Source organism: Condylura cristata, unplaced genomic scaffold (assembly GCF_000260355.1).
Source record: "Condylura cristata isolate star-nosed mole 26May11 unplaced genomic scaffold, ConCri1.0 scaffold00013, whole genome shotgun sequence".
Classification (NCBI taxonomy): Eukaryota; Metazoa; Chordata; class Mammalia; order Eulipotyphla; family Talpidae; genus Condylura; species Condylura cristata.
The window spans coordinates 31,220,268-31,233,729 of record NW_004567114.1 but is presented as its reverse complement, the minus strand read 5'-3'; the positions used below and the strand labels follow the sequence as shown (position 1 = coordinate 31,233,729).

The following is a 13,462-nucleotide window of genomic DNA, read 5'->3' as shown; positions in this document are numbered from 1 at the left end:
ATTCTATGTGGTCTGAAATGGTGGGCACATGCTTCTATTTGTCAAAAGCAACAGAACCTCACATTATAAAGAGGATATTTTATATGTACAAATTTCTTAAATAAGTGATGCATTGAGGGGGAATAAGACAGGAGTTAGCCTAAGTAACTTTGTAAAAGTGTTTTGACTACATCCTTTAAGGGTAAAGACTAACCAAAAAAGTATACAAACATCAACTTCCATGATCATAGACTAAAAAATGACCCCCCAAAAGATATCTATATTCTACTCTTTGGAATCTGTGAATATAACTTGATATGGCAAGGAAAAAGGAGGAAGGTCATTCATTGCAAATGTAATTAAATTAAGGAACTTGAGTTGGGGAAATTATCTGAATTACTGATCCAGGGAGATCCTAAATGCAACCACGCAGCCTTGTAAAATGGAAGCAGGAAAATACTTCTTACATAGTAAGAAGGTGACATGAAGACAAAACAGGAGAAAAATTTGTAATGGTTAATTATGTGTTAATTTGGTTAGGCTATGGTATCTAGTTTAACTAAACATTCTAAATGTTACTATCAAGGTACTTCTTAAATGTGATTATTTAAATCAGCAGATTTTTAGTAAAGCACATAACTATCCTTAATGTGGGTGGGTTTTATCTAATCAATGGAAGGCCTTAAGAATGAAGGTGGGTTTCCTGAAGGAGAAACTTGGCATCAAGTCTGTAACATCTGCCTAAATTTCCAGCCTGCCTGATCTGCCCACCAGATTAAAGGCTGAAGAGCACAACACAGACCGTTGCCTGCATTTCTAGATTGCCAACTTCACCTACACATTTCGTATTCACAACCTTCATAATCATGAAAGTCAATTCCTTAAAATAAACTAGCTAGCTAGCAGATGATAGATAATCGCTAGTTATAGATAGGTATGCTTGCCATTGCTTATTTCTCTAAATCCTAATACTAAAAAATAGCCCTGAAAATGAGTGAAGAGAGTAGAGATCAGCTTTGAGTTTTTATGGTGATTTAGGAGTAGGTGCATTAGCAAGAATTAATATACATGGTCTGAACTTCCCAGTAGCATCAAAGGAGGAAGTGCCCAGGCATTGTTATGAGCTTGAACTGATGTGGAGGGAGCAGGAGGACAAAAAACAGGTGAGGATTAAAATATGTCATCAGTCATGGAATAGGACATGGAGTGAGACTTTATTACTTCTTAACAATACACCTAAGTTAAAAAGCACAAAAAAGACATTGGGCTGTATGTTTATATAATTCCACCAAATTTTATATATATTCACTGACTCTTTGAACTGACTGATGGACAAATACTTCATATAAAATTTAATTTTAAAGTTGTTGAAGCCAGGAAACAAAATTTTAAATGTTTTCTAGAAGGTTTACATGAAAATCATATTAACACTATTACCACTAATGCAGCCATTCTATTTTTAGAAAATTTTCCAGGATAATTTCACACCTAAGTTTCTTCCACTGAAGATATTAAAATAACTGAAAAATTTAATTTTACTATATGATATACTAGAAAAAAAGAACATTTTACTCACTATCAGTAACAAATTCTTTGAGATTATTATTAAAGCACCACTGTGCCCACTGCAACAACAAAGAATAAGAGCATCACAGTAATTTTAGAATCATTTTTGGTACAAAGTAAAAAGTACACCTCACTGCTAATTCTGCACAGTTGCTGCTAAAGACCTTTTGATGGCCTGTAGTTCTTGTTCTTATCAAATAATTTAGCATACTACCAGAATGAAACAGGTTCCAGGGAGAAGCAGGTTTAACATTTTTACAATTATGATTAACTGGAAAAGCATCAAATTCTACTTAGACTAATAACAACTCTTGTCTGAATATGGCTTTGAAAGTCAAGACCCAAAAAACAATGATAGCTAATTCAACAAATAAAATTAGATGGCAAGACTAATTTTTTTCAATATTTAAATAAATAGAATCAAATTATATAACTATGGTAACCTGTTAATGCTTAACTAACAAAAGAAAGTTGATCTTCATATTTTAAGAAATATAAATGTATGCTTAGATGATTACAGAGAAATAAAATAATTCAAGGAAATTAGTCATTACTTCAAAAAAAAGTAAACTGTGTTGTATTTTGTGAAGATGGAAACCCTTTTACAGCAGAAGGTACTGTGCTTTGATTCTGATCAAATGAAAATGGAAAACTAAAATCATCTTTTCCAGTTGAAGAGTCTGATGGAAAAGAAAATGTAAAGGCCTCTTCTCTTTCTGGTTTCCCAAATAAGTTTCCTAAGAAAAATAAATATTACAGTTACCATGCTATTCTTGTTATATTATTTACATAATCTACTAAATTATAGTATATTACATACAATAAGTGGGGTAGTATTGAATCATTTGTTTATTAAGTAGATATTTAACTATATTCCTCTTATATGTAAAGCACTGTCATTGGTACTATGGAAGGCTAAAAAAATTCAAATTTATACAGAAAATCCAAGTAATCTGAACTCAGGTATACATAGTCCTAGTATATAAGGTAGAAAAATGAATAAAATACTTCAAATGGAACTAAGTGCACTGAGGTAAACTAACAGATATGTACAGGAAGTATAAGGGTATAGGAAATCAATTCAGTTTGTCATTAATAAAGTAAATTATTACGCATGTCAGTATGTCTAGGTGCTGTGGAGATTTCAAAGGTAAATGAAAACAAAAGCCCCAGCCCTCAAAGAACCTGCAGTTAAATTAAAAATAAACACACACACACACACACACACACACAAATGCATTCACAAATAATGACAGGCAGTAGAACAGGTTACATAAGAAGAGAGACTCAGTAAAGTAAGAGAGAGTTCTTTCTTGGAATAGAATAAATGTTGAAGAGGGAAATAAAAGGTTCCATGGAAGAGAGGTCTTGAAAATATGTTTAGGAAGAGACTGAAGCTGAAGATTTCAGAAGTAAAAAGTGGGTAAGAAAAGTGTATTTGCAATGCAATGAGTTAATAGTCAAGCCGAAACAGAAATTATTCCTATAAAAGAACAGATTTAAAATATATGCATGTTATTTAGAAGGTAGTATTCAGAAAGGGAAAGAATTGGATTGGAATGTAACAAAAGCAAAATGATAGGCATTCCAGAATCAATGTACACTAGAATGTAAGCTCCATGATTGGAGGGACTTTGCTATTGAATGCATACAACCACTGACTATATATGTAGGGGTGTGCTCAGTTACTTGCTTGTTAGATATCACCAGGAGAAAATATAGACTATATATACATCCAGAAGAAGCAGCCTGAAAAATAAAGTTAATTCAGGGAAGTGAATTTAAAAAAAAGTTTCAGCTACATTAGGAAAGGAGTATACTTTTGACAGTCCATGGGGAGTCACAGAAAGAATTTAACTAAGGCAGTGACATGATCATCATCATGCCTAAGGAAGATTAATTAAGCTGTAATCTACAGGTAAGCTATAAGGATCTACTTTATAGGTGACATATAGGTAAACTGAAAGGATGAAAAGACCAATTATAATGTTAGCGTCAACATCTGAGGGAATGGTAGTAAGAGATTAAAATATAATAAAATGATTTCAATGAAAACTGAATAAAAGAAATATGACAGAGAAAGCTGATAAAAGCTGATGATTAGCTGAATAAAGTCATAGGCATGGAAATAAAATTACTACTAATATGCTCAATCCTGGCACCTAGAATAATGGAAATATTAAATACATCAGAATGAAATTTTTATTTCAACTATGCCGAATTTTCAATGCCAAGAGATCTCTTTATAAAAATATGTTAATTACTCAAGCAGAAATAAGGTCTTAGAATTTAGGAGAAATTAAGGAATGAAGATATAATTTTGATCATCACTTGCATTATAATATTTGAAGCACTTATGTGAATGAGCACTGAATGAGATTACTAAAAAAGAATATAAATATCTAGCATTTTTGAAGGAAGACATTTAAAACTGTCCACAATTGGTAGATTTATTCTGGTTTCATAGCATTAAGTACCATTTATGTCAATTCCAAAATTTATGTCTCTATTCCACTGAATACCAAATTCATATACACAACTTCCTACTTTATTTTCACTTATATATATGTGTGTTTTTCAATTACAACACTTCTAAAACTAAACTCCCAGCTTCTATCTCAAATTAACTTCTATAATTTTCCATATTTTAATAAATGGCCATTTCATTCTTAAGTTATCTATGTCAAAGACTTGACATAATCCTTCACTTTTAATCCTTCCTTACAATCCATAAACAAAACTTTATAACTCTACCTTCAGAAACCCTAATGACCAAAATTTAACCCTTTCACCATTTCCATTGTTACCAACCTCACCATTAATTCTCACCTATATTATTTAATAGCTTCCAAATTAATCTCCCTAATTTCTAGAAAATCCAATCCATTCTCCATACAACAGCCAAATAATTCTTTTAAAACCTGTAAGATCACTGCTACCAGTTGCTCCTTCCTTATTTGATTCCAATAACATCAATGTACCTGTTCAATGAACATGTTCAGCATGTTTCCACCTCAAGGCTTGTGCACTCTCTGCCTAAAACACTTATCCTAGCTACTTATACCTATACCTTGTTCAGGTCTCTACTCATAAGTTGCTTTTTTTTTTTTTAAAGATTTATTTATTTGTGCATACAGAACTGGAGTACAGGCCAGAGGCTCAGGGGTGGTGAGAGGCTTCACCAGAGACAGAGTGGGGAACAGAACAGGCAGATCGACGAAGTACACTGCTGAGGGGAGCAGCGGGCTGGTCAGATGTCTGCCACGCCATGTGGTCACCTCCAGGGCAGGTGGGAATCGAACTCATGCAGAAGCGGCTTTAGATTCTCAGTGCTGTGCTTTAACCCACTGCGCCACCAGGGAGGGCCCCATAAGTTGCTTTTAAGTGATGCACTTCCCTGATTCTGTTGTAAACATAGCAATCATCTTCCAATCCAAGTAGTTCCTAGTCTCCTCACTCTCCTTTATTTTCTTTTTCATACTTATTACTACCAGAGAGTAATGTATTACCATCAAGCCTGGCTGATCTGATTCACCTGGAAGACCTTTTCTTATACAACACAAAATAAAGATAGGATTTTGTGTCTGCCTTTACTATGTGTGTTTGCACCTGAATTAGAACTGTGAATCTGTATATAGGCCTGCATCTCAATATTAAAAGACTAGTAGGAAACTGAGGTGGCAACATTTTTGTTTCAAGGTGACCTACATGAAGCATGTCTTTTGTTCACCCTAGTCCTACATGTGCCATATGGGTGAGAAGCGAAAGAAAGCTTATTACTTGGGTAGTTGAGGGGCCTCTCAATGAGATAAAAATGTTGTACATGCTGATATATCTAGTACTGCATCTTTGTATAAATCTAAATAACCTACTGTTAGATTAAATGTTGCAACATGAGTCTACTAATTCAAAAATATGCCAACTGTTTAGTGCACAACTTCACATGTTAAATAACTATTTGTTTATTTTCAGTCTCTCACTACAATATAAGAACTTTGCTTTCTTGTTTACTGTTCTATGCCAGAGTCAAAAACAGTTCCTGATATAACATGTACTATGTATACAGATATGTAAATATTTTGAATGACTTAGTAAAAATTAGATCAAATAAAAAGTACCAGAGATAGAAGGAAATTTAAAAAACTCCAGAAAGATGAGAATAGTCAACATATCCAATGCTAAAAAGACTGAGAATGATACTAAGTACAAAATACCTATAATGCTGGATAGTTGGGAAATCAGTTAGCAATTATGGGAGAAAGCAAATTTTGCTGGAGTAGTGAGAGAAGCTAAACTGCAAAACTCAGTAATAATCAAGAGTGGTACAGAAGAAGCAGTAATTTAAGAACTGAGCACCTAAGAAAATCAGTCATAATCAATAGGATACAAAGGGGGAATGTTAAAATATTTTTATATGTGCCCTCCCTGGTGGCCTATGGGTTAAGTCTCAGTGTGATCATCACAACAGCCTGAGTTTGATCCCCAGCCAGAGAGCTAACCCACATATGGTGCACAAGACCTCTCCTGTCTCACCCACTGCTCTCTGCAGCAGTGTATTTCAGTAAATCCAGCTGTTCTGTTTCTCACTCTGTCTCTGGTGACTCCTCTCAACCCCCACACCTCTGGCCTATGTCCCAATTCTCCTATGCAAAAATAAGTAATAATAAAAAAAATCACTTACCAGTTTCATTTTGTGATGAGAGAGGATTTAAATTTCCAGAAGAATAATGTTCATTAAACTGAAAAGTAATTTTCATTTAATATTATATCACTAGAAGAGTATATAATGCATTTAAATTAGAATAGACAAAATAAAAATATTCTATATCTACAGAACATTATTCCACTTTAAAAAAGTTGATCTCTAAATTCTATCATTTATTTATATTAACATAAGGTCTCATGACTTGATTCTGACAATTGTCAAAATTTTAATGTACCACATTAATTTTACTGCCATAACTATAAGGATAATTCCTAGTTTGGAAAGTAAATATAAGTACACAGGTATTTAAAATACTATGTAGTCAACCATTTTTCCAGTAATTTTTGTAGTTTTATTTATCCCTATTAAGGCTAAAACATGTATTTTACATTAATAACTACTACAAATGAGATTTTAATAACTGAAGTCTATTTATTCATGCCCAGCATGTACACATCTTCTAGAAATTACCTGTTTTTGAAATAAGCATTTAAACTAAAGTTGAGACAAAAGCTGAATGTATGAAATACTATGAAATGTACAATAGTTTATCATCCACAATATATTCCTAATTTCAACAATTTGATGACAAGATTACATTAAAATTTTAATTCAAATAACAGTGGCTAAGTATGACTAATAACAATAATAATTATTAGATAACACTGAAAATCATAGTATTACTATCTGGTTAGAACTTTGCTAATATTTTATGTATATAAACTCAATATTCACACTTTATGGTAAAATTATTACTTCCATTCTAAGGGTAAGAATTCCCAAATCCCACATTTAGTACATCTCCACATAAAATGGCTTCAGAGTCTAGTCTCAATCACCACTATGTGGTTAACAGATAAATACAGTACTTTATGTAGAGACAAATATGCTGTCACTACTGATCAAATAAAGGAGGTTGTAATTTTCGCTTTCAATTGCTCAATACAGAAATAAGCATTCTCATGATCTTTATCTCTGACCAATAGAAATCACCAATTAGGAGGTAATTCTTCTAAATTAGCCAATGGTAATGTTGCAATGTGTACATCAAATGCAGATGCAATTACTAAATAATAAGCTGGAATTTTTTTGACATAAAGGATATATTAAGTCTGTTTAGTTTTTAGACACATGAACTATAAAGCCCTATGAATTTTGAAACTGCCTGAACTGCCATTTAAATCATCATTACATTAGTATATACATACGTTGATTTGGGGTACCTGAAGCTGAAAACAAAAACTTTTATAAGGAATTTTACTATAACATTAATATCAGAATATTAATTGCCTGTTTTGTGCTCTGCCCCTACACAATTTGGTTCTAAAGAAATAAAATTACTTAAGGTTTTCAGTATACAATTTTCTTAGAAATGAAATTTTAGCTTCTCATATTACCTGATATGATGATGTTTCTGAATCAAATACAGAAGAGTCAAACAGATTCAATCCAGGTGATCTAGATGTATAACTTGTAAGAAAAGAAAATGCAGGGGATTCTTTCTGTGTTTGACCTTCAGGAATTGTATTTCTATTTCTGTTACAGAGAAACAAGAAATTATCAAAATGCTAAAAATCTATTATTTCTTATTGCTGGCTGCTAAGCACCATAAGCGATAACACAAAGGCAAGAATTATCACAGTATGTAAAGGGAATAAGTAATCATTCAAGTGACAAGCCTATGGAGCAAAAAGATGGTTTGGGATGGAGGATAATGTGAAAGTAGAACAATCAATTATGGAATAATGATACTGAATTCTTACTGAGCATTTACTGTCAGGTTCTAGTCAGCATTATCATACTTATTCCTCACAATAATGCTATGAAATAGATATTATCATCACTTCCATTTAATTAATATAAGAGGATTCTGAAGCATAACAAAGTTAAATGATTTGCTCAAAAGATACAAGTGGCAGAGTTGGAACTTGAAAGAAATAATCCAGATTAAAGATTCAGTTCTTAAATCTAATACTATACGGACAGGTTTTAGCATGACTATCACATCTCTTTGGCATTCTCTGATTTCATGATGAGGTTCACTTTGAACATCATGTATCTGAGTCAACAACATGACATACATATATAAATGAATACTATACACTGAAAATGGAAGTAGAACACAGGTTGCAGACCCCTGACATAATGACATCTATTTGACATACGGTTTAGAGGAATCTCAGTGTTCAAAATTAAGGAACAGATTGAACCAAACAAAATGTTAAATGCAGCACAACTTCTTCAGCTGAAAACTACAAAATCTATTTTTTCCAAAATTAAATAACCAACTTGGAGACATTTAGATCTACTGGAGTGGCTTAACAGAATCGCAACTCTTGCTTTTGACACATAATGTTTACTGAAACATTATACAAAGTCCCAAATTTACCAGTAATAGTAGCTTTTTAGTTTGACATTTAACATTTATCCATTTTTTTATCCTTTAGAAAAATTTTAATCTATATATTGTTACACTCAGCAAGTACTCAGGATTATGCTATTTTTAGCTAAGTGTTGCAGGAAAAATGAGGATAACCTGTGCCATAAAACAAGAATGATAAAATATTAGTAATTGTTTAAACATGGTGTTAAGTACATAAAGGTTATTGTTCTAGTCTCTCCTTTATATATTTGAAATATTACATGATAAAAACTATTTAAAGCAACAGTTACTAAGCATTTTCTATTCCTATCAATTATTTGTATAGTTCAACTCAATATGTAGATTCTTTACTTATAATTATTAAAATCCTACATTTCAAATGAGGTGGTTTTAGGAAACAGTAATTTCTCCAAAGATTCAGGTACTTTCACAGGTTCAGGAGTTCTTAAAAATATAGGAATTTCAGGAGTTTGTGCAAAATTCTCACTTCTTTCTTCTACTTCATCACTCTTATTTTCTTTTGACTTCCCCAAATTTTCTGTAACCTGACAATTAATCCAAAATAACAGAATTTTTAAAAGTGAACATTAATACATTAATAAACTAACACATGTAAAAATGTGTGAGGTAGAAAACATCATACTAATCTATGAGGTTACTTTCTCAGAAACAAAGACAGTGATTGATGACACTGATAATAAGTTATATCTGCATCCAATATTTTTTCACTATTATTTTATCTTCCATATCTTCTACCACTTCCTAAAAAAGTAAATAATAAACAGAACATGCTCAAATTGATGTTAAGAATTATTAAGGATAACTTTTCTCTTAAAATTTCCATATTGTGCTCTGGGCCAAAAGTTGTATGATGATACCTCCTTAAAAAGGAAAAGCAATCTGATTTCTAAACAATCTGGCGCTCATAGTTATGTTCTTTGTACCTTTTTTTTTTTTTAAGATTTATTTATTTGTGCATACAGAACTGGGGTGCAGACCAGAGGCTCAGGGGCGGTGAGAGGCTTCACCAGAGACAGAGTGGGGAACAGAACAGGCAGATTGACGAAGTACACTGCTGAGGGGAGCAGCGGGCGGGTCAGGAGAGGTCTGCCACGCCATGTGGTCACCTCTGGGGCAGGCGGGAATCGAACTCATGCGGAAGCGGCTTTAGATTCTCAGTGCTGTGCTTTAACCCGCTGCGCCACCAGGGAGGGCCTCTTTGTACCTTTTGCCTTTGTAAATTCATTACTGTCTCTCTGCAAAAGTTGAGACTCTAAATATTATTTCCTTTAGTAGATTAGAAATGTGACTTCTCAAATATTTTCTTTATACCAAATCCCATTACAAAAAAAAATTGGGTAATTCCACTATAAAAAATATGTGCACTTTATCTATATTTCTCTACAGTAGCATACCACTATGTCATTTCTCTTGTTTTAATCATTAGTAGTTATGTTAAGTTTGACACAATTTTCTATATTTACCATCATTAGAACAATTTACTACTAAAAACTTTGAAGATATTTTTGTAGCAACCCACCAGTCTTAAATTGTCTTGGCAAATTCATCTTACCAAACAAAATTGTTTTCTTCAATTATGATTTAGTTGTGGCATCAATACAGTTAATTAAGAACTTTTTGTATGTCTTTATGTAAACATTTTGCATCTTATTTTTTAAACTAAAACTCTTCTAAGGGTAGAGTTGGTAACACTATAGCAACTGAATTACCAAGCTAATAACAGCTAGTCTCATGTAAATAATCTTCATCATACAAAATCTGATATAAAATGAAGACAAAATTTAAGTTGGAATATTTAGTTTAGAGACCAAGTATTTGACTTACTTGTGAAGTACATTTTGATTCTCTTAATTGTATTACTGTTCCTTTATCTCCACTCTCAGCATCTGTTTGTTACATAAGAACTGGTTATTTTTTGCAATTTCATTGTACAGTAAAACAGACTAGTCAAACTATAAGATAGTCTGAATATTTAAACTGTTTGACTTTATATAATGGCAATTTCATATATAGTCCAAATTAGATAATAAAACCCATCTGAGTAGTTTACCAAGCAAAATTACAAGAACACCCATGTTAAATACCAGTCGAGCAAAAAACCCCCAAAGATAATGAGAACTTGTAAAGGTCTCATACTCTGTATCTTCTTCCTCAGAGGTAAGCCATGCTATGACTTCTGTGATAATCATTTCCTTGATTTTCTTTATATAGTTTCTTTATCTAACATAGTGATACACAGTACCTATAAAAATAGTTTATTAGTTCCATGATAAAATATAACATAATGAAATAATTATATATGTGCTCTTTGTTTTATTTAGCAAGTGTTTTATAAGATCTATTCATACTGTTGCATATAGAAAGTTTGCTTATTTTTACTGATGTAAAATATTTCTCTAGACATATACTCAGAAGTGTATTTACAAGGTAGAAATATGTGCACCTTCCATTTTATCAGAAGGTTTTCCAAAGCAGTTGTACCAATTTTTGTTGTAGCAACTAGATATTTTGGGATACTCTAGGAAATCACTTAATCTCACCAGACAGAATCATTAGCTCCAATTACAATTTAGATGTAGGCTCAATATGTATTAATTTATAAATAACAATTTCTATCAAAAATAGAAACATACTGTCCTACATTTTCAATAACACTATTGTCAGCTTTCCTGAAATTTGCTAATCTGGTGGATATGTAATGGAATCATATTATAGTTTTATTTTTCAGTTTCTTCACTTGCTAAGTATTTCCTCATAAATTTATCTCTCACAAATATTTCTTACTCTGAAGTGACTACTTGTGTATTTTGTACATACCTGGGCTACTTGTCTTTCTTCTTGATTTGTAGACATCTTATATACATTTTTGGAAACTAGTCCTTTGACAGTTTTACGTATTGAAAATATATATTTTGGCTTTGTGATTTGTTTTCCGTTTTTTTAAAAAAAATAGTTTTATTTATTTATGCATACAGATCTGGGGCACACGTTGGAGATGCAGGGGTGGTGAGAGACTTCACCTGAGACAGAGTGGGGAGCAGAACAGGCAGATCAATGAAGTACACTGCTGAGGGGAGCAGCAGGCTGGTTAGAAGAGGTCTGCCATGCCAAGTGGGTCACCTCTGGGGTGGGTGTGGATCGAACTCATGCTGAAGTGGCTTTAGCGTCCTACTGCTGTGCTTTAACCCGCTGTGCCACCAGGGAGGGCCCTGTCTTCCATTTTTTATAGTGTTTTTTTTTTTAAATATTTTATTTATTTATACATACAGAACTGGGATACAGGCCAGAGGTGCAGGGTGGTGAGAGGATTCACCAGAGACAGAGTAGGGAGCAGAACAGGCAGATTGACGAAGTACACTGCTGAGGGGAGCAGCGGGCAGGTCAGGAGAGGTCTGCCACGCTATGTGGTCACCTCTGGGGCAGGCGGGGATCGAACTCATGCTGCAGTGGCTTTAGCTTCTTAGTGCTGTGCTTTAACCCGCTGCGCCACCATGGAGGGCCCATTTATAGTGTTTTTTGATGAACAAAACTTCTTAATTTCATTATAGACAAATACATCAATCTCTTATAATTGGATATTTAAATTTTTATTTAAGAAATTCTTCGCTATGCTGAAATCAAGATGGTTTTCTATTTGATCATCTGCAGGTTTTCTAGTTAAACTTTGTAGTTTTGCCTCTTACACTTAAGTCATAATTACTTTCACCACATACTAACTTTTTCAAAAGACAGGAATGTAGAGTTTTTAAGATTCTTTCTTCTAAGATAATTATACACCTTCTAGGATATGGAGCCTAACCATATATACTCAATGACAACTAAGATTATGCCAGATACACACATTTCCTATATATCTATTGAGAAGCATAATGTTTCAGATTAACATCTATTCCTCCCTTGCTTCTCTATAAACTTGGCATCTATACAGGACTATAAGTAAGTGGAATATACCACCTATACAGATAAAATATAACTTTCATTCTTAAGAAAACAATACCCATCTGCATAAAATAAGCATACTGCGCTGCCTGAATAGTATATCAAGAGTGGGAAAATAGAGTCATAGTATATTATATGGCCATTTTAAATATATGTATTTAGTTACAAAATATTTGTATTGCCGGAATGAAACTTGTAAAACTTTGAAAGGAATGAAACTTGTAAAACTTCGAAATAGGAGTTGGTATTTTCAGACAAGAAGAGGTATAGACTTTTACATAGCCTAATGAGTGGAATAATTGTTATTCATTCTGGGATGCCAAAAATATGTCTACAGTTGGCCTCTGAGAAACACAGGTTTGAACTGCACAAGTCCACTTACTCACAGATTTTCTTGTAATGTTAGAGATGATGTAAATGTGCAGCATTGTCAGTACTGCACTATAAATATATTTTCTCAAGCTTTCTTTAAGAGTACAGTAGTATAAATCATGTAACTTACAAATTATGTGTTATTAAGTAGTTATATTCTGGGGCAATCAAAAGTTGTATCTGGATTTTCAACTGTGCAGGGACAGGTTTGGTACCCCTTGCCCCTGTGTTGTTTAAGGGTCAACTGTAGATGTATGGATGATGTATTTATACCTATGTAGAATGAGTTTACTTTCAAAGTTCCAATAGCTAATTGATTCTAAGATAATAAACTTATACATATATATCCTAACATACTGCTATGATTGTACTCCAAGAAAATACTCCAAGATATACTCGTAGTAAGAGATATGCAAATTAAAACCACAATGAGATACCACCTCACCCCAATGAGAATGGCACATCTTCAAACAATTAGCAACAACAAATGTTGGCAA

The 13,462-nt window shown here is 32.9% G+C and overlaps 1 protein-coding gene across 1 annotated transcript in view; it reads right to left on the bottom strand.

Moving 5' to 3' along the window:
- Window positions 1-2,100: 2,100 nt before the first annotated feature.
- LOC101636351 (chromosome unknown open reading frame, human C14orf39) overlaps window positions 2,101-13,462 on the bottom strand; it is a 34,499-nt gene continuing 23,137 nt past the window's right edge. Inside the window, exons 14-18 of the mRNA XM_012724433.1 lie at window positions 10,479-10,540; window positions 9,006-9,178; window positions 7,648-7,786; window positions 6,227-6,284; window positions 2,101-2,282 (exon numbers count right to left, since the gene is read on the bottom strand). Of these exons, the coding sequence (XP_012579887.1) occupies window positions 2,101-2,282; window positions 6,227-6,284; window positions 7,648-7,786; window positions 9,006-9,178; window positions 10,479-10,540 (614 nt within the window). The remainder of the gene's footprint in view (window positions 2,283-6,226; window positions 6,285-7,647; window positions 7,787-9,005; window positions 9,179-10,478; window positions 10,541-13,462) is intronic.